The 19,160-nt window shown below is 45.4% G+C and overlaps 1 protein-coding gene across 6 annotated transcripts in view; it reads left to right on the plus strand.

Moving 5' to 3' along the window:
* ATF6 (activating transcription factor 6) overlaps positions 1 to 19,160 on the plus strand; it is a 1,225,231-nt gene that overhangs the window by 898,391 nt on the left and 307,680 nt on the right. For all 6 annotated transcript variants that reach the window (XM_069231066.1, XM_069231064.1, XM_069231068.1 and 3 more), the window contains one exon: positions 363 to 462. In XM_069231066.1, coding sequence (XP_069087167.1) covers positions 363 to 462 — 100 coding nt within the window. The remainder of the gene's footprint in view (positions 1 to 362; positions 463 to 19,160) is intronic.

The raw sequence follows: 19,160 nt of genomic DNA on the forward strand, positions 1-19,160 counted from the left end.
AAACGTTCTTTCACAGAATGAGTTATTGCTCGACTTTCATACCATTTGAGGACTAATGATTTTTAAACCCTGGAAAAGCTCTCATGTTAGAGTCTTATTGAATTAAGCAACAACTATAAAACGACAGCCTAATTTTGCAGAAAAATCTACATACCCATCATTTGTTGGAAGAAGTCAAGTTTTATTGCATCCTCAAATCAAAAGAGCTTTAATAAAACAATGTTTTCCTTTTTTCCTGAACATGTTAAGCTACATATAACGTCTTTGGTTTTGAAATCTTACACAGTATTTGAGCCTAGATAGAACACTTACACTCATAATGTAGTTGTAATTTTTTTCTTAACATGGATGTTTTTATACAGGTTAGCACAAGAGCTTCGAGGATGGGTCCATAGGCACGAAGTAGCGCAGACAAAGGCAAGGAGAATGTCAAACCACCAACAGAAAACTCGTGTTGTACAGGTAATTTTTGGCCTAAAAATGTGTCTGTGTCCTCCGTGGATTCTATCGTACGGGCTCTTTTCAGTGAAGTTGAAACAATTTTCAGAGTGGGGGGCTGTTGTCATCATTGTTGCATCACTAAAGTCGATGAAAAAGTGACAATCAAACAACGAGTGTTGAAACCTATTTATCAGGAAAGTGGTAAGGGTGTAATATGTAGATGGTGATGCATTTACTAGTGCATGGTGTGGTAGTGCTCTGTAATTTACGGACAGCACATCTTCCAGATGACCAGTGAATTTGCACAGACATGCAATTTTATTGTTAAAACCGTACAGCACAGAATGTGTAGAAATTAGGCTTCAGCGAATATTTTATTTGTGCATCACCAAGTTAATTGATTTGATTTGCTTTGGTCATTGATCTTAATAAAAACTTTTTCCATCAGAACTCAGAATTACCAATGATGTTCTTTGTTTGTCGTTTTCAAACTGCTGATATATTCTGAAATATGTGTACAGCGAATTCACATTTTGTTGTGTGATAGAAAACATCCCCATCACCAGCCTTTCCTTTCCTTGTACCCAGCACGATATTCCTAGTTCATTTAAAAAAAATCCTGCCACTACAATCTGTGAAAGAAAAGTAAATACCAAGCTCCCTTTTAAAAGAATGAGCAGCAATTTGTCAAACGACATAGCCTCGCATTTGTCCTCGTTCTTTGAACACATACAAAATATGACAATATAAAAAACAAAGTTTGAAGGCATCTTTATTGCTCATTCACTTTCTGAGCAATACCCTGGTACCCCTACTTACAGTGCCTAGTGCTCTTTTGTCCATTCTACATGTGGTTTCTGTGTCCCGCCTTCACGCCTGCCACATAAAGAGCTAGTATCTGTATACAATTGTAAGAATTACATTTGTTTGTTTGGTAGGCTTTTGTAGTCTTATATAATATGGCTTTCGGATGGATACTTCTTCAGCAGTTTCCTCTCTTTATGATTATTCCCTGGCAGCAGGCAGGTTCTAGCAAAGTTTCTTCAAGAAATGGCTCCTGGGTTCCTGACTGGTAATGCCACGCAACTCCAGTTGCAGCTCTGCCTGTCTGGGTGATGACTCCCCAGGCCTGTATTTGCCTCACCTGGCATGATTTACTGTTTTTCTATACATTGCTGGCAGTGGTCCAGTGTGTACTGAATTCCTCACTGTTAGAAATGGGGTCTCTAGTTGGCAGTCAGTTTGCACCCTGTCCAAGGAGAGACCCTCACGCTAGTCAGGGTAAAGTAAATGCACATCTCAGATAACCCCTGCTCACCCCCTTGGTAGCTTGGCACAAGTAGTCAGGCTTCTCTCAGAGGCAGTGTGTAAATTATTTGCACAGTAACACAGTGAAAACACCACAAAAGGACTCCACACCAGTTTAGACAAATAGCCAATATTCATCTAAATCAAACAAGACCAAAACAAAACAAATCCAACATACACAAGTAGAGATATGGATTTTTAAAGTAAAAAAAAGTCTTAATCCATAGAAATCAATGGATGCGTTGTTTTAGCACAAAGTACCTGGTATGCATCAAAAATAAAGTTGCAAGGGCGACTGTGTGTCGGAAAAGCACGCCATGCGTCGATTCCTTACTTGCAAGTGAGGCCATACGTCTATTCTTTACTCGCACCGGAGGCCTTGCGTCCATTCTTTACTCGTAAAGGAGGCCGTGAATCGATTCTGGGTGCGCAGCCTTGGGTCCGTGCGGTGATGTTTGCCGATTTTGACTCCCAGGATCCGTGTGTGGAAATGTCCGATGTGCTATGTGAAGGGTCTGCGTTGAGAACAGGTACTGTGTTGTTTCTGCAGCCAGGAGGCAGGTGCTGCGTCAAATTTTCATGCAGCGGTACAGGAGGTGCGACAATTTTTCTGACGTGCACACATCAGTGCTTCGATTTTCCCTTACAGGTTACCATCTTCCATTTCTAAGGGCCCAGGGACTTGATTTGGCACTACGTAGCAAGTCAGGACGCTCAGCAGAAGACCCAGTCACTGGCAGATGAAGTCTTTGATGTCCCTGAAACTTCTGAACAGGGGGCAAGCTCTATCCAAGCCCTTGGAGAAACTTCACAAGTAGGGTTTCAGAAAACAGTCCAGTTCTTTCCCTCTTCAGGCAGAAACAGCAGGCCAGCACAGCAAAGCAACAGGCAAAGTAGCAGGTCCTCCTCAAGCATCAGACTCTTCTCCTTGGCAGATTCCTCTTGATCCAGATGTAATCTAAAAATCTGGGGGTTTGGGTCTACTACTTATACACATTTCTGCCTTTGAAGTAGGCAAACTTCAAAGGAAAGTCACTGTTGTTTACAAGATTCTGCCTTGACCCCAGACACACACTAGGGGGTTGGAGACTGCATTGTGTGAGGACACCCACAGCCCTTTCAGGTGTAAGTCTCTGCTCTGCCCTCCCCACGCTAGCCCAGGAGACCCATCCAGATATACAGGACACTCCTCAGTTCTCTATGTGTCACTGTCTAGAGGAAAATCACCAATAGTCCAACTGTCAGTGACCCAGATGTGGATTCCAAAGCCAGGCTGAGGCACAGAATGGTTAAGCAAAAAATGGCCACTTTTTAAAAGTGGCATTTTCAAACAGACAATCTAAAAACCATCTCTACTAAAAGATGTCTGTTAGAAGCTGGTCTGTAGTGAGCACCTATGGTGTTATCACCTTATACCAGGTTCAGGTATCCCTCTATTAGTGAGGTGTAGGCCATTTGTAGAAAGCCAGGGCTCTCTAGAGGTAGCTGTGGATTAGCAGTCAATACTTATCTAGAAGACATGCAAAGCTTATGCAATACCACTACAGTCACACAGCACTTAAACACATAAAAGAACCACACAGTGATTCAAAACTAAATGTACTTTATTACGATAATGCTAAAATACTCTATAGGCAATACTGTACTAACAGATGAGTAAACACCCTATTATGTACACATTAGTAATCAGGAATGGGCATAGAAAGCAATAGAAAACAGTGGAATAACAGTAAATAATAGAGACCCCTAGGGGTAGACCAAACCAAATATTAAGTAAATGGAATGCGAAAAGCAGGCCCCCACCTATGGAAGTGTAATCTCTAGAGGGGAGCTGGAGGAACTTGGAACCCCAAAAGAAAAGTACCAGAGTGTCCCCCAGCAACCAGGAGAGAAGAGGTAAGTACCTGGTCTTTCCCAAACCCACAGGTAAAATTTGTAAAAAGACTGTGCAAGATCCAAGCAAGACTGGAAGAAACAGACGATGTCTCCTGACAGGTGAGGACCTGCAAAGGAAGGGGACCAAGTCCAGTTCCAATTGGAGTGTTTGGTTGGAACAGGAGCCACTACCCTTCCTTCTGGAGATGCAGGACCAGGTCAGCAGTGAAGACCAGGAGTCGGATATGCAGCACAGGAGCAGAAGAAGAGTTCCATAAGTGATGCAGTCAATGTCCCACATCAGAAGAAGAGTTGCAGTCTGTTAGTGGTGTGGAAAAACCACCAACAAAGCCTTGTCAAAGGCAAGAGTTGCAGAGTTGCTGGGGACCAGGAAGGCTTGAGGGGACTCAACCCAAGGAGGGGAGTCCCATGTGATCCTTAGCAGTGAGGAGAGCCAGAAGTCGAGGATGCATCCCCAACAGGCAACCCACAGACAGCAGGCACAGGAGTCATAGTGAGGCCCACTCAGCACACGTGGAGAGAAGTCCCACGTCACTGGAGCAGCAGGCAGGAGATTGTGCTTTGCAGGGAAGAGTGCTGGAGGTCGGGCTACACAGAGCCTGAAGATCCTTTGGAATAAGAACCAACAAGCCTTAGTAGCTGCAAGAGTTGCGGTGCACCGTTGCACTGTCCTGGTATGAAAGGCAAAGACTCACCACCTCCCAAGTTGAACAGCTGGTAGAGAGGGCTGAGTGGACCACTCCAGACCACCACCTGTGTTGCAGGATCCACGCAGAGTTGCAGGAAAGAGGACCCACACAGCTGGGCATCGATACTGTTGGTGCCTGCGGATGCAGGGGAGTGACTTCTTCACTCCATGGAAGATTGCTTCTTGGTGCAGTCTGAAGACTTACCACCTTTAGATGGATGCACAGCTGGGGAAATGTTGCAGGAAGGATCCGGAAAATCAGTGTTGCAGAGCAAAGTCATGGCTGGAGCTGCATATTGTGGGTTCCTGTGAAGTCCAGTTGCGGTTCCAGTGGCCAGAAGTTGAAGTAAACATTGCAGAAGAGTCCTGCTGGAATCTTGCACATCAAATCTGAGGACCCACCCAAGAGGGAGACTCTAAAGTGCCCTAAAAAACCTAGCAGGGTGACCACCTATGAGGCGGGGGCTGTGACATCACCTGCCTGACCCGGCCCCTCAGATGCTCCCAGAGGTCTCTGCCCAGCTTGGACTCAAGATGGAAGAATCAAGTGGCCACCTGGAGGCGCTCTGGGCACCACCCCTGGGGTGGAAATAGACAGGGGAGTGGTAACTCCCCTTTCCATTGTCCATTTTCATGCCAGAGCAGGGACTGGGGGTCCCTAGACTAGTGCAAACTGGTTTATGCAATGAGGGCACCAAATGTGGCCTTCAAAGCATACCAGTGGCTTGAGGAGGCTACCACTCCCAAGCCATGTAACACCCATTTCCAAAGGGAAGAGGGTGTTGCCTTTCTATCCCAAAGGAAATCCTTTGTTCTGCCTTCCTGGGCTTGAACTGTTAAAGCAGCAGGAGGGCAGAAACATGTCTGTAGGAAGGCAGCAGCCAGGGGAAACCCTGCAAACTGGTAGGAGCAAAACTGGGGGGGGGGGCATTAAGGAGCCCCCAGATTGCATGGAATCATACAACCAATACTGGAAACAGTATTTGGGTATGAATCAGACATGTTTGATACCAAACATGCCTAGGTTCAGAGATACCATTGTGTAGCTGGACATAGATAGTGGGTAAAATGGCTTCCCCGCACTCAAGAACTCCAGGAAAATGGAGTTTGAGTTTGTGGGGGTACCCTCTGCTCATGCAGGGGTGCCCTCATAGACAGGTAAGTGCACCCTGCCCTCTGGGCTAGAAGGTCCTGCCATACGGGTGACTTATAGTGACCTAGTGCAGTGACCTGTAGTGAAAGGGTGTATGCACCTTTTCACAAAGGCTGCGGTGGCAGGCCTGCAGACACATTTTGCATGGGCTCCCATGTGTGGCTTAATACATGCGGCAGCCCATGGGGAATCCCTGGTGCCCCAATGCCCTTGGTATCTAGGTCCCATATACTAGGGGCTTAGATGGGGGCACCAGTCTGCCATTTGTGGGGTGCACAAAGTTAGGAACAACCAAATTTAGAGGGAGAGAGCACAGTCACTGGGGTCCTGATTAGCAGGATCCGAGTGAACACAATCAAAAACACACTGACAGCAGGCAAAAAGTGGGGGTAACCATGTCAAAAAGAGTGTACTTTCCTACAATGTAGTTTTAAATTGTATGTTCAGAGACCCCAAACTCCACATCTCTGTTTGCTCTCAATGGGAAATTACAGTTAAAAGATATTTAAAGGCAGTCCGCATGTTAACCTATGGGAGAGATAGGCCTTGCAATAGTGAAAACTGAATTTGGCAGTATTTCACTATCAGGACATGTAAAACAAACAAGGACATGTCCTACCTTTTAAATACACTGTACCCTGCCCATGGGGCTAACTGGGGCCTACCTTAGGGGTGGCTTACGTGTAGTAAAAGAGAAGGTTTGGGCCTGGCAAATAGGTACACTTGCCAGGTTGAATTGGCAGTGCAAACTGCACACACAGACACTGCAGTGGCAGGTCTGAGACATGTTTACAGGGCTACTTATGTGGGTGGCACAATCATTGCTGCAGACCCATTAGTAGCATTTGATTTACAGGCCTACGGCACCTATACTGCACTTTTGCAGGGACTGGCCCGTAAATCAAATGTACCAGTTATGGAAAATCAATTACCAATATCTTTTAGACACAGAGCACTTGGCTTCAGCACTAATTAGCAGTGGTAAAGTGCCCAGAGTATCAAAACCAACAAAACCGAATTACAGCACACGGTCCAAAAACAGGGGGTCAGAAACAAAAAGTACAGGGAAACCACGCTAAGAGCTGCCAGGTCTAACACTCACATTTAAACAACACCTTTTCAGCAGATTAGGTTTAGAAGTTCAAGCCCTGTCACAATAAGATGTGCTTCTCCAGAGGTCACCCTTTGCAACAGTATCTACCATCACTGGCGGTTCAGACCCTTCAACTGTTGTTTGTCTTATTTTTGTGGTAGAGGTGGATATAAGCAGAAGCAGCTCATGCTCCTCCCCCTCCCATTCTTCCTCCCGATCTGCGTCCTCGAAAGTGCTCTAACTTGCCCTCAGTCTACCTTCAACTTTTGATTTGGGAGTTAATCTTTCATTTTCTGGCGAATTGGCAATCCATCACAATGGTTAGCTGTGTACACCAAATGATATGCCCTCTGTTTCCTATCTGCTCCCCCAGAATGCCTGCCACAAGGAAATGCAGTCTGGCCCGTGCCTCAATTCTGGAGGTGGATGCTCTTCGCTGTTGCTACAAGTGGCTACAGAATTGGTGATTGTGTAGGTGATGCAATTCTTCTTCTTTTATTTCTTGGTCCCCAAGAAAGATGGGCGCATCAGGCCCAAGCTGGGTGTGTATCTTCTGAATCCCTTTATTCATCATGAGAAGTTCAAGTGCTGACCCTGAATCTGTGTCTCTGGCCCTGGAATACCCAAGATGGGATGGAGTCACTGGATCTCCAAGGACCCCTGGCCTGGAATGTTCGGTTGTGCAGGGCCATGTATGGAATCTCCATCCTGCTGTGACCAAAGTGATCTTTTGCTGGCTTCCCTGCCTCAACTCCTTCTCTCTATCCTATACAATAATTGCCTCTTGTAGGAGGCTGGCCTGGTTTGTAGTGGGTACCTTGGGTATTTTCACCTTATACCAGGTCTAGTTATCCCTTATTAGTGAAATGTAGTAGTGTTCTAGAAGCTTAGTGTAGGAGGCTGGCCCTGTTTGCAGTGGGTACCTTGGGTACTTACACCTTACACAAGGTCCAGTTATCCCTTGTTAGTGCATGCAGTAGTGATCTGGCAGCTTAGGCTGATAGAGGTCGCTATAGCAGAGCAGCTTAGGCTGATAGAGGTAGCTATAGCAGAGCAGCTTAGGCTGAACTAGGAGATATGCAAAGCTCATGCAATACCACTTACAGTTTGTAGGAGGCTGGCCGGGCTTATAGTGGGTACCTTGTGGTACTTAAACCCTGTGCCAGGTCCAGTTATCCCTTATTAGTAGAATAGAGGTGTTTCTAGCAGCTTAGACTGATAGAAGGTAGCTATGGCAAAGCAGCTTAGGCTAAACTAGGAGACATGCAAAGCTCCTACTATACCACTTATATCATATGCACAATATCATAAGAAAACACAATACTCAGATTTACTAAAAATAAAGGTACTTTATTTTTATGACAATATGCCACAAGTATCTCAGTGAGTACCCTCAGTAAGAAGGTAAGTAATATACACAAGTTATATGTACACAAACCCAAAACAGGTAAGTAAGAGTCAGAAAAGTAATGCAAACAGTGTAGAATTACAATAGGATGCAATAGGTGAACATAGGTCTAGGGGCAACATAAACCATATACTCCAAAAGTGGAATGCGAATCACGAATGGACCCCAGACCTATGGGAGCTTGTAGAGGGTCACTAAGACTGTAAGAAAACAGTCGTTATCTGAAGAATTCCCCAGAGGAGAGACCCTAAATAGCCAGAAAAGGGGGTTTGGCTACCAAGAAAGGAGGATTGGCTACCAAGAGAGGTAAGAGCCTATCAGAGGGGGTTTCTGACGTCACCTGCTGGCACTGGTCACTCAGAGCAGTCCAGTGTGCCCCCAACACCTCTGTTTCCAAGATGGCAGAGGTCTGGGACACACTGGAGGAGCTCTGGGCACCTCCCCTGGGAGGTACTGCTCAGTGGAGTGGTCACTCCCCTTTCCTTTGTCCAGTTTTGTTCCAGAGCAGGGCTGGGGGATCCCTGAACCGGTGTAGACTGGCCTATGCAGAGATGGACACCATCTGTGCCCATCAAAGCATTTCCAGAGGCTGGGGGAGGCTACTCCTCCCCACCTATTTCCAAAGGGAGAGGGTGTAACACCCCCTCTCAGAGGAAATCCTTAGTTCTGCCCTCCTGGGCTAGGGCTGACTGGACCCCAGGAGGGCAGAATCCTGTCTGAGGGGTTGGCAGCAGCAGCAGCTGCTGTGGAAACCCCGGAAAGGCAGTTTGGAAGTACCTGGGTTCTGTGCTAGAGACCTGGGGGATCATGGAATTGTCCCCACAATACCAGAATGGTATTGGGGTGACAATTCCATGATCTTAGACATGTTACATGGCCATGTTCGGAGTTACCATTGTGACGCTATACATAGGTAGTGACCTATGTATAGTGAACGCGTGTAATGGTGTCCCCGCACTCACAAAGTTCTGGGAATTTGCCCTGAACAATGTGGGGGCACCTTGGCTAGTGCTAGGGTGCCACACACTAAGTAGCTTGGCACCCAACCTTCACCAGGTGAAGGTTAGACATATAGGTGACTTATAAGTTACTTATGTGCAGTGAAAAATGGCTGTGAAATAACGTGGACGTTATTTCACTCAGGCTGCAGTGGCAGGCCTGTGTAAGAATTGTCTGAGCTCCCTATGGGTGGCAAAAGAAATGCTGCAGCCCATAGGGATCTCCTGGAACCCCAATACCCTGCCTGGGTACCTAAGTACCATATACAAGGGAATTATATGGGTGTACCAGTGTGCCAATGAGAATTGGTAAATTTAGTCACTAGCCTGCAGTGACAAATTTAGAAAGCAGAGAGAGCATAAACACTGAGGTTCTGGTTAGCAGAGCCTCAGTGATACAGTGAGGCTCCACACAGGGAACACATACCAGGCGCATACTATGAGCACAGTGGTCCTGCCTAGCAGGATCCCAGTGACACAGGGGCTAAAACATACATACATACAGTGAAAATGGGAGTAACATGCCAGGCAAGATGGTACTTTCCTACTTAGTTACACAGTACTTATACACAAGTAAAGACAATACTCAGTGTTACCAAAAATAAAGGTATTTATTTGGGTGACACAGTACCAACAATATCTTAGAGACAATACTCTTTCTGGAGGTAAGTATTATACACAATATATACACCAGACACCAAAATTAGACAAGTAAATAGTCATAGAACAACGCAAACAGTAGGAAGTCCTATAGAATGCAATGGGCGAAAATAGGTCTAGGGGTAAGACAAACCATATACTAAAAAAGTGGAATGTGAATCACAAATTCCCCCCTAGACAAGTATAGTGTGTGCAGAATCGCTGGGAGAGTAAGAATGCAGTAAAGGTAAGTAAATTACCCCACCCCAGAGTCCAGAAAAGCAGGAGTAAAATACTGCAAGTTTCCTTAGAACACACTACACCTCGTTTTGGGGATTTTGCAGCAGCCAACCAAGTCTGCAAAGAACAACTGCTGGATTATTCGACCTGAAGACCTGCAAAGGAAGGGGACCAAGTCCAGAAGTCGAACAAAGTTCCAGGAAGGACAGGATCCCCTGCCAACCCAGGAGAGGTGCAAAAAGAAGAGTCCCTGGTTAGTTGAAGACTGCAGAAATGCACCCTAGGAAGATGCCAGCGGGTTCCTGAGTGATGGAAAAGATGTCCCACGCCGTGAAGATCGTTGCAGACGAGATTTCGTGTTGGAAGGCGCCAACAAGCCTTGGCTACGGCAAAAGTGAATTTTTCATCAACATGGTGCTGGCTGGACCCAGGCGGGACCTGTGAGCCTCAACTCTGTGAGAGAAGGAAGAGGGGGCTTTCAGCACTTTAGAGAGCCCTCAGGATGCCAGCCAGCACCTCCAGAAGCCACAGGATCCAGGTTCAAAGGAAGTGAAAAACGCGGTTGATGCAACACCACAGAAGAAGGTCCCACGCCGCCGGAGAACAACTCAACGAGTTGAGTGTTGCAGGGTGGAGTGCTGGGGACCTGGGCCTGGCTGTGAACTAAGGAATTTTGCAAAGAATGCACAGAGGCCTCAGGAAGCGAAGAAGACACAAAACACAGGGGTACCGTCGTTCGTGGGGAAGGCAAGGTGTTACGTCCTCCTAATTGTGTCAGCAGGACCTCAGGACAGTCTATGTCGATGATGTCTACCCTCTGTGTCCTTAGGAGCATGCTTGTCGCCGTGAGAGGAATCCCAGGGTACCGTTCGTCACCTTGGAAGGTGCCTGCTTGGAGCAGGGGAGTGACTCCGTCACTCCACGGGAGATTTCTTCGGTCCTTCTGGTGCAGGATGAAGACAGGGAATCCCCAGAGCATGTACACTGTGGAAACTGTTGCAGTTGCTGACTTTGGAGCTGAGGGTGCTGAAGAAAAGTGTCTCTTGTAGACAATTTGTTGCAGTTACAGCGTTTCTTGGAGCAGTCTGCGGTTGATCTGAGGTCAGAGGATGCTGAAGTTGTTGCAGAGGATCAAGAGAACCCACAGGAGAGACCCTAAATATCCCTGAGAAGGGGATTGGCTACCTTATTAGGTATGAACCTATCAGGAGGGGTCTCTGACGTCACCTGCTGGCATTGGCCACTCAGAGCCCTCCAGAGTGCCCCCACACCTTGCAAAGCAAGATTGCTAAAGTCTGGGACACACAGGAGGTGCTCTGGGCACCACCCCTGGGGTGGTGATGGACAGGGCAGTGGTCACTCTCCTTTCCTTTGTCCAGTTTCCCGCCAGAGCAGGGGTGAAGGGGCCCATGAACCGGTGTAGACTGGTTTATGCAAGGAGGGCACCATTTGTGCCCTTCAAAGCATTTCCAGAGCTGGGGAAGGCTACCCCTCCCTAGCCTGTAACACCTATTTCCAAAGGGAGAGGGTGTAACACCCTGCTCTCAGAGGAAATGCTTTGTTCTGCCTTCCTGTCACTGGGCTGCCCTGACCCCAGGAGGGCAGAACCCTGTCTGTGAGGTGGCAACAGCTGTAGCTGCAGTGCAAGCTTCAGAGAGCTGGGACACCATTACACATGTGCACTACATATAGGTCAATACCTATATGTAGCTTCACAATGGTAACTCTGAATATGGCCATGTAACATGTCTAAGATCATGGAATTGTCCCCCTCATTCCAAATCTGGTATTGTGGAGCCAATTCCATTCATCCTGGGGGCTACACCATGAACCCCCAGTACTGCCAAACCAGCTCTCGGAGGCTTGCACTGCAGCTACAGCTGCTGCCACCTCACAGACAGGGTTCATCCCTCCTGGGGTCCGGGCAGCCCAGTCCCAGGAAGGCACAACAAAGCATTTCCTCTGAGAGTAAGGTGTTACACCCTCTCCCTTTGGACATAGGTGTTACAGGCTGGGGAGGGGTAGCCTCCCCCAGCCTCTGGAAATGCTTTGAAGGGCACAGATCATGCCCTCCTTGTATAAACGAGTCTACACCGATTCAGGGACCCCTGCTCTGGCGGGAAACTGGACAAAGGAAAGGGGAGTGACCATTGCCCTGTCCATCACCACCCCACGGGTGGTGCCCAGAGCTCCTCCAATGTGTCCCAGACTTCAGCCATCTTGCTTTGCAAGGTGTGGGGCACTCTGGAGGGCTCTGAGTGGCCAGTACCAGCAGGTGACATCAGAGACCCCCCCCCCCCCGATTGGTCCATACCAGAAAAGGTAGCCAATCCCCTTCTCAGGGCTATTTAGGGGCTCTCCTGTGGGTTCTCTTTAGATTCTGCTTGCAAGTTTCCTTTAGGAATCCTCTGCAACAACTTCATCATCCTCTCACCTCGGATCAACTGCAGCCTGCTCCAAGCAATGGTGTAACTGCAACAAAGTGTCTACAAGAGACACTTTTTGTCAGCAGCCTCAGCTCCAAGTCAGCAGTTTCCATTGTGTGCATGTTCTGGGGACTCCCTGTCTTCATCCTGCACCAGAAGAACCTAAGAAATCTCCTGTAGAGGGATGGAGTCACTCCCCTGCTCCCGGGACCTTCCAAGGCGACGACCAGTACCTTGGGACTCCTCTCACGGTGACGAGCGTGCTCCTAAGGACACAGAGGGTGGACATCATCGGCATAGACTGTCCTGAGGTCCTGCTGACGCAATTGAGAGGAGTTAAGACCTTGCCTTCCCCAAGAACGACGGTACCCCTAGTTTTTGTGTCTTCCTCACCTCTTGAGGCCTCCATGCACTCTTTGCAAAATTCCTTCGTGCACAGCCTGTCCCAGGTCCCCAGCACTCCACCCTGTGACGCTCAACTCGCTGAGTTGTTCTCCGGCGGCATGGGACCTTCTTTTGTTGTGCTGCATCAACCGCGTTTTTCACCTCCTTTAAAGCCGGATCCTGCGACCCCTGCGGGTGCTGGCTGACATTCTGAGGTCTCTCTAAAGTGCTGAGAGCCCCCTCTTCCTCCTCACACAGAGTTGAGGCCCCAGGTCCCTCCTCGGTCCACCCAGCACCATTTTGATGAAAAACGCACTTTGCTGTAGCCAAGGCTTGTTGGCGCCTTCCAGCACGAAATCTAGTCTGCATCGATCTTCAAGCCGTGGGACATATTTTGCATCACGCAGGAACCCGCTGGCATTTTACTAGAGTGCATTTCTGCAGTCTTCAACTAACTGGGCCTCTTCTTTTGCACCCCCTTCTGGGTTGGCAGGGGCTCCTTCCCCATGGTGGCAGTAGCAGTTTTAGGATTACAAATGTTAGGGAACCTTCATTTGATTGTAGAAATCTGCACAAAGTTGTCCCTCTTTACAAGGATGATGATGACATCTATAAGTGGTTTGCCGCACTTGAGAGGGCCTGTAAAGTTCAGAGGGTCCCTCATGTACAGTGGGCTGCTATCCTTTGGTTATCCTTCTCTGGCAAAGGTAGAGACAGACTTCTTATTGTCAGAGAGGATGATGCAGATAATTACCAAATTCCTAAAGCTGCACTCTTAGATGGTCTGGGCTTAACCACTGAACAGTACAGACTTAAGTTCAGAAACACGAGAAACGAGTCATCACAAGTCTGGACAGACTTTGTAGACTGTTCTGTGAAGGCCCTAGAAGGTTGGTTAAATGGTAGTAAGGTGACTGACTATGAAACCATATATAACTTGATTCTGAGAGAGCATATTCTTAATAACTGTGTGTCTGACGTGTTGCATCAATATCTTGTGGACTCAGATCTGACCTCTCCCCAAGAATTGGGAACAAAGGCAGACAAGTGGGTCAGAACAAGGGTGAGCAGAAATGCTCACACAGGGGGTGACAAGGATGGCAAGAAATAGGATGGTAAGTCACATGACAAGGGTGGGGACAAAGATAAGAAAAAATCATCAGTCTTCTTCAGGTCCACAAAAATCCTCTGGGGGCAGTGGGTCCAAATCCTCTTCTCACAAAGATAAGAAACCTTGGTGTTATATGTGTAAAGCCAAAGGCCATTGTGCAACTGGCAGTCATTGTCCAAAGAAAAACACCAAACCTCCCACAACCCCAACTGCAACCACTAGTGCCCCTAGCAATAGCAGTGGTGGTGGGAAGAGCACTACTTATAGCTGTAGGAAAGTACCATCTTGCCTGGCATGTTACCCCCTTATTTCACTGTATATATGTTGTTTTAGTGTATGTGTCACGGGGACCCTGCCAGCCAGGGCCCCAGTGCTCATAAGTGTGCCCTGTATGTGTTCCCTGTGTGATGCCTAACTGTCTCACTGAGGCTCTGCTAACCAGAACCTCAGTGGTTATGCTCTCTCTGCTTTCCAAATTGTCACTAACAGGCTAGTGAACAATTTCACCAATTCACATTGGCATACTGGAACACCCTTATAATTCCCTAGTATATGGTACTGAGGTACCCAGGGTATTGGGGTTCCAGGAGATCCCTATGGGCTGCAGCATTTCTTTTGCCACCCATAGGGAGCTCTGACAATTCTTACACAGGCCTGCCACTGCAGCCTGAGTGAAATAACGTCCACGTTATTTCACAGCCATTTACCACTGCACTTAAGTAACTTATAAGTCAACTATTATGTCTAACCTTTACCTGGTGAAGGTTGGGTGCTAAGTTACTTCAGTCAGTCAGTCAAAATAACTTTATTCGGCATACTGCCATAAAAGTACACATACATACATTTAAATCATCATAATATACAGTACTTATTTGTATAATTCAAAGACAAATATATTAGATCTGCAAATCTATAAAATGTAAGTTTGCCACTTAAGCCTACTAATCAGTATAAAATAATAAATACTTATAAAATTGTGTACAACAGTAAAACAATATCTAAATTTCCTTAATTGATAATCACATTACTGATTCATATCGGTTCCTAATGGTGATAGCGGATTTGATAAAACTTAAAATAGAGCTGCGCATTTGTTTGGATGAAAGGCTTTGAATGCCAATCAGTCCTTCTTTATAGGAAAGGGTATGCAAATTACGCAAAATAGGTAATAACATTTTTTTCCTAGGAGCTGAGTAAAGTGTACAAAATAAAATAAAATGGCAAATGCTTTGTTTTGAAAAATTATCACAAGGACATGGTGGTAATATTTTTTCCCACACACATTTTGTTAGAAACGCCACTCTAAAATGGATCAGGTTAAATCTAAAAAGTACAAGTAAAGAGTATAAGGAGGGGATCGGGAACCAAACAAAATAAGGTTCTAACGAATCTAAAGATTAAATTTGTACATACGAATTTAAAGAACTCAATTTCTCTGCCACTTGATATCTAAGGTTCATAACATGCTCTTTATGTTGAAGTTTAACAATTTCTTTCGCATTGGCAGACAAAAGCTCTGGTTTGAGATACATATACTCCAAATTCAAGTTTTGAAAGCCATTGCGAACAGAATTTAACCATGGAATTTTATTAAAATTTGCTAACAAGATACAGTCTTTTATACAGTCATGTGTTAAAATGGCCACCGGATTTGACCATACATTTATCCATAACAGAAGTGGGGCAATATCTATCAGGTCTGTAATGTGACGGATTCCCAACTCCTCATGGCATATAATATTTGCTACGTTCTTGGGCACCATAAGTAACCGATGGAGAAATGTATTCTCTGCCAGTTGTAATATGCTTGAACTGGTATATCCCCAGAGGTCACTTCCATAAATCGCAGCTATATTATAGAGCGTGATGATCTGATGAACCGGTCTATGCCCTAATCTACGGGCAAAGCGAAAAATTGCTTCAACATTTCTTTCCAGTTGTTGGAGCTTAAAATTCAGATGAAATTTCCATGACAAAGTGGTACTTAAATACAGACCTAGATAACAACAATATTTTACCTTTGTTAAAACATTTCCCCCCATTTTAAAACATTTAGTGCGTGTGTTTTTAGGGCCGCAAATCATAAAATGTGATTTTTTTAAATTAACTTTCAGATCAAGCTCTTGTATGTGTGTTAAAAAAAATCCAAAAGGGACTGTAGGCCATTAGCCGTGCGGGCAATTAAAACGGCATCGTCGGCGTATAATAAAATCGGCAATTGTCTAAAACTCATCCTTGGGAAATCCTTGCCATTTTGGGCTAAATAACTATACAAACCATTTATATACAGCAGAAATAAAAAAGGTGTCAAAGTGCAGCCCTGTCTGACACACCGGTTGGATGCAAGAGGATGGGACCTTTCGCCATGTTGTCCAAACTGAATTATAATAGTAAGGTCAGAATATAGGCGTTTAATCAAATCCAACAAATCATGCTCGATCCCCATTGTGTCCATTATTTCCCACAATTTTGCTCTGTTCACCATATCAAATGCACTGGACAGATCTATGAAGACTAGGTGGATAGATTCCCTTTTTGCAATAACATATTTGCTAAGAATGAGATGTAAATTTAGGGCCTGATCCACTGTGCCTAATCCAGGCCTAAACCCATATTGAATTGGCGATAGAATGTTTTTCCCTGCAGCCCACTCCTCCAGCCCGAGTCAAAATGATACTCCCCAGAATCTTAGCCGTGGAGTCAATGAGAGAGATGGGTCTATAGCAGAAGGGGTCAAGCCTATTACCCTTTTTAAATATCGGGACAAGTATTGCCGTTAGCCATGAGGGAGGGATAGCGCTTCGAATAGCACTATTCAAAACATTTGTAATTAGTGGAACCCACAAATCAGGTAAAGATTTAAATAAGTCCACTGGAATCCCATCGGGCCGGGGGCTTTCCTTATTTTCATTTTATTTATTGCTGCACTGATCTCATATGCCTCAAATAAAATATTACTCTTAATTGGAATGGAAGTGGGCGAGCGTGGGAGGACGCATACCTCCATACCATAATTAGGGTTATTTACAGACTGAAATATGGCAGAGAAATGTTCTACAGAGACCCCTTCTGGTATCAGACAGTCATTCTCCCTATTTGCCTGCCCTGAAAAATATGGGTGATTAACCACCTTCCAAAATTGAGAGGGATCCCGCAATTCTGTGGCTGCCATGAGATCTTCCCAAGCGCTAGTGCGTATTTCATTCTTTCTTTTCTCAAGAACTAACTTGTATCGGCCCCTAGCCTGTTTAACTAAGTCGCGGCTAAATGGAATAGTTTTGATAGCTGTCTTTAAATCTCTATGGGCAGCAGTACAGGCCGAATTGAACCACCGTTGGGGTTGTACGCCTTTGGAATGTTGGGCACACTTCAGTGCCTCAGAAATAGCACAGCTTAAAGACTCAAAAGCAATTATAAGATGGTCACAAGTGGATTGCAGGGACAAACAAGTATTAATGTGGACCTTGTTTTGAGTTATGAGGGCCACGTGAAAAGTGTTTGGGTTTACTCTCTCCCATCTCATGCGGGGCCAGAATTTCTTTTAAAAACCTCTTTACCTTTATGTACTATTCTAGGTAAAATTTCCCTAGTTTTAAAAGCTAATTTTATGGTCAAGGGATTATGGTCACTGGCACAATGAGATTTCATTTTAAAATCCACCATTGAACATGAAAGTGAAGAACAAATAAGGATAAAATCAATAGTACTGCCATTCGTGCTCCCTGTATAGGTGGGTATTTCCCTTGACCGACTATTTGTCATATCCCTTGCGAAGGTGAGATCAAATTTGTAAATAAGGGTATTCAAGGCATTACCTAAATTAGAGTGGATAAAATGGGTGAGTAGCTCTCTGCCTTCTGTGGAAGCACCTCACAAGTGGGGTAATTCAAGATTGCACAATTGAACATTAAAATCTCCAACCCAAATCATATCATATTCCCTGTCCTGGAGTTTTCCAGCAGAGTCTAAATAATCTGTAAGCTCTTCGAGGCTTCCTGGGAGGGCAGTGCTCGGAATATTGTTATAACATTTTTAAAGTAAGATGTCTTTCCGCCCGGTCATTGATAGTAAAACCACCAAGAAAAAAGCAGAGGACCAGATCAAAGAAACCTTGATTTTTGGAAGTAATAATGACACAAGTACCAGAAGCCCGCCCCTTGCTCTGCCAGCTCTGGATGGAAGAGCTGGCTGGGACACAGAATAATAGCCATCTAAATAAAAGGTGCAGTATGCCAAGTTTCTTGAAGACAGATGATATCAAAAGTGGATACAAACTCCAACCATTCTAGATTTTCAGCTTTAGAACGGAGACCAGCAATGTTCCAGCTAATTAAGGATAGAAATTAATTACTTTGCTGGTACATTATCCCAGACCCCTTAATTATAGCCATATCTGTTGTATTCTGTGGTAATCTAACTGGCTCATCAGGCCCTGTAGATGATTCCAAAAATGTATGCCCTCCAGCCAACTCTGTTCCCTGTATAGTATCATTTAGAAGCCCCAGCCCCTCCGTTTGTCAATCGATTGCATCAAGGGATGACTGGTTTTGGTTGCCCTCAGGATCGACGGTGGGGTTACAAGGAGGTACCTTAGGCAGAACGGTACTTTGTCCATGGGGAACCTTCATAGAAGGAAGTGATAGAGTGGTCAGCCCATAAAACAAACTTAATGAATACATTTTGATCCCACCATCCCCTTTCGCACACAATGGTAGAGTCGCCAGCAGATAATTAACAAAGTGGGAATTTGCAAAATTGATGACTATACAATCACCTTCGTGAACTTTTTTAGACAAACCTACCCACTTCACCATTCTTGCCATAATTATTCTGTTATTTAGATCGTCTTGATATCTAAGTTTTCGGCTCATCCAATGTGCACATTTCCTTATTAGAGCATGGGTATCTTCCTTCTGGGTATGATCAAGAGGGGGCACATTAGCTAGAACTAAAACATGAGGCAAGCTGTCCAGTGGAAGCTGTAGAACCTCCTGTGTACTAAAAAGAGGTCTAGGCTTGAAAACTGTATCTGGCTTCAATAAGGCGGTCGCACCACCAGTCGAAGTGGGCAGGGGATCAATCAATTTATGAATCATCATGGGAGCCACAAGTAGATATACATTGAGACGAAGGTTGATTATGATTCGATGAGCAATTAACCTGCTGTGAGAGTTTGAGATCAGACGGCAATTTCCGAGTAGAAAAAGTGGAATTTATGTCAGTTTTTATAGTAGACTGCTGAGAAACAAAATTAGAAACAGATTCTTGTAACTGCTCAAATTTAGAATTAATTAAAGATGTTAATCTCTCCTCTAAAGCCAAAAAAAGGGGTTTGAGGATTATGTCCAAATTAGTCAAATGATCATCTCTTAAAT

Source organism: Pleurodeles waltl, chromosome 4_2, assembly GCF_031143425.1.
Source record: "Pleurodeles waltl isolate 20211129_DDA chromosome 4_2, aPleWal1.hap1.20221129, whole genome shotgun sequence".
Taxonomy (NCBI): domain Eukaryota; kingdom Metazoa; phylum Chordata; class Amphibia; order Caudata; family Salamandridae; genus Pleurodeles; species Pleurodeles waltl.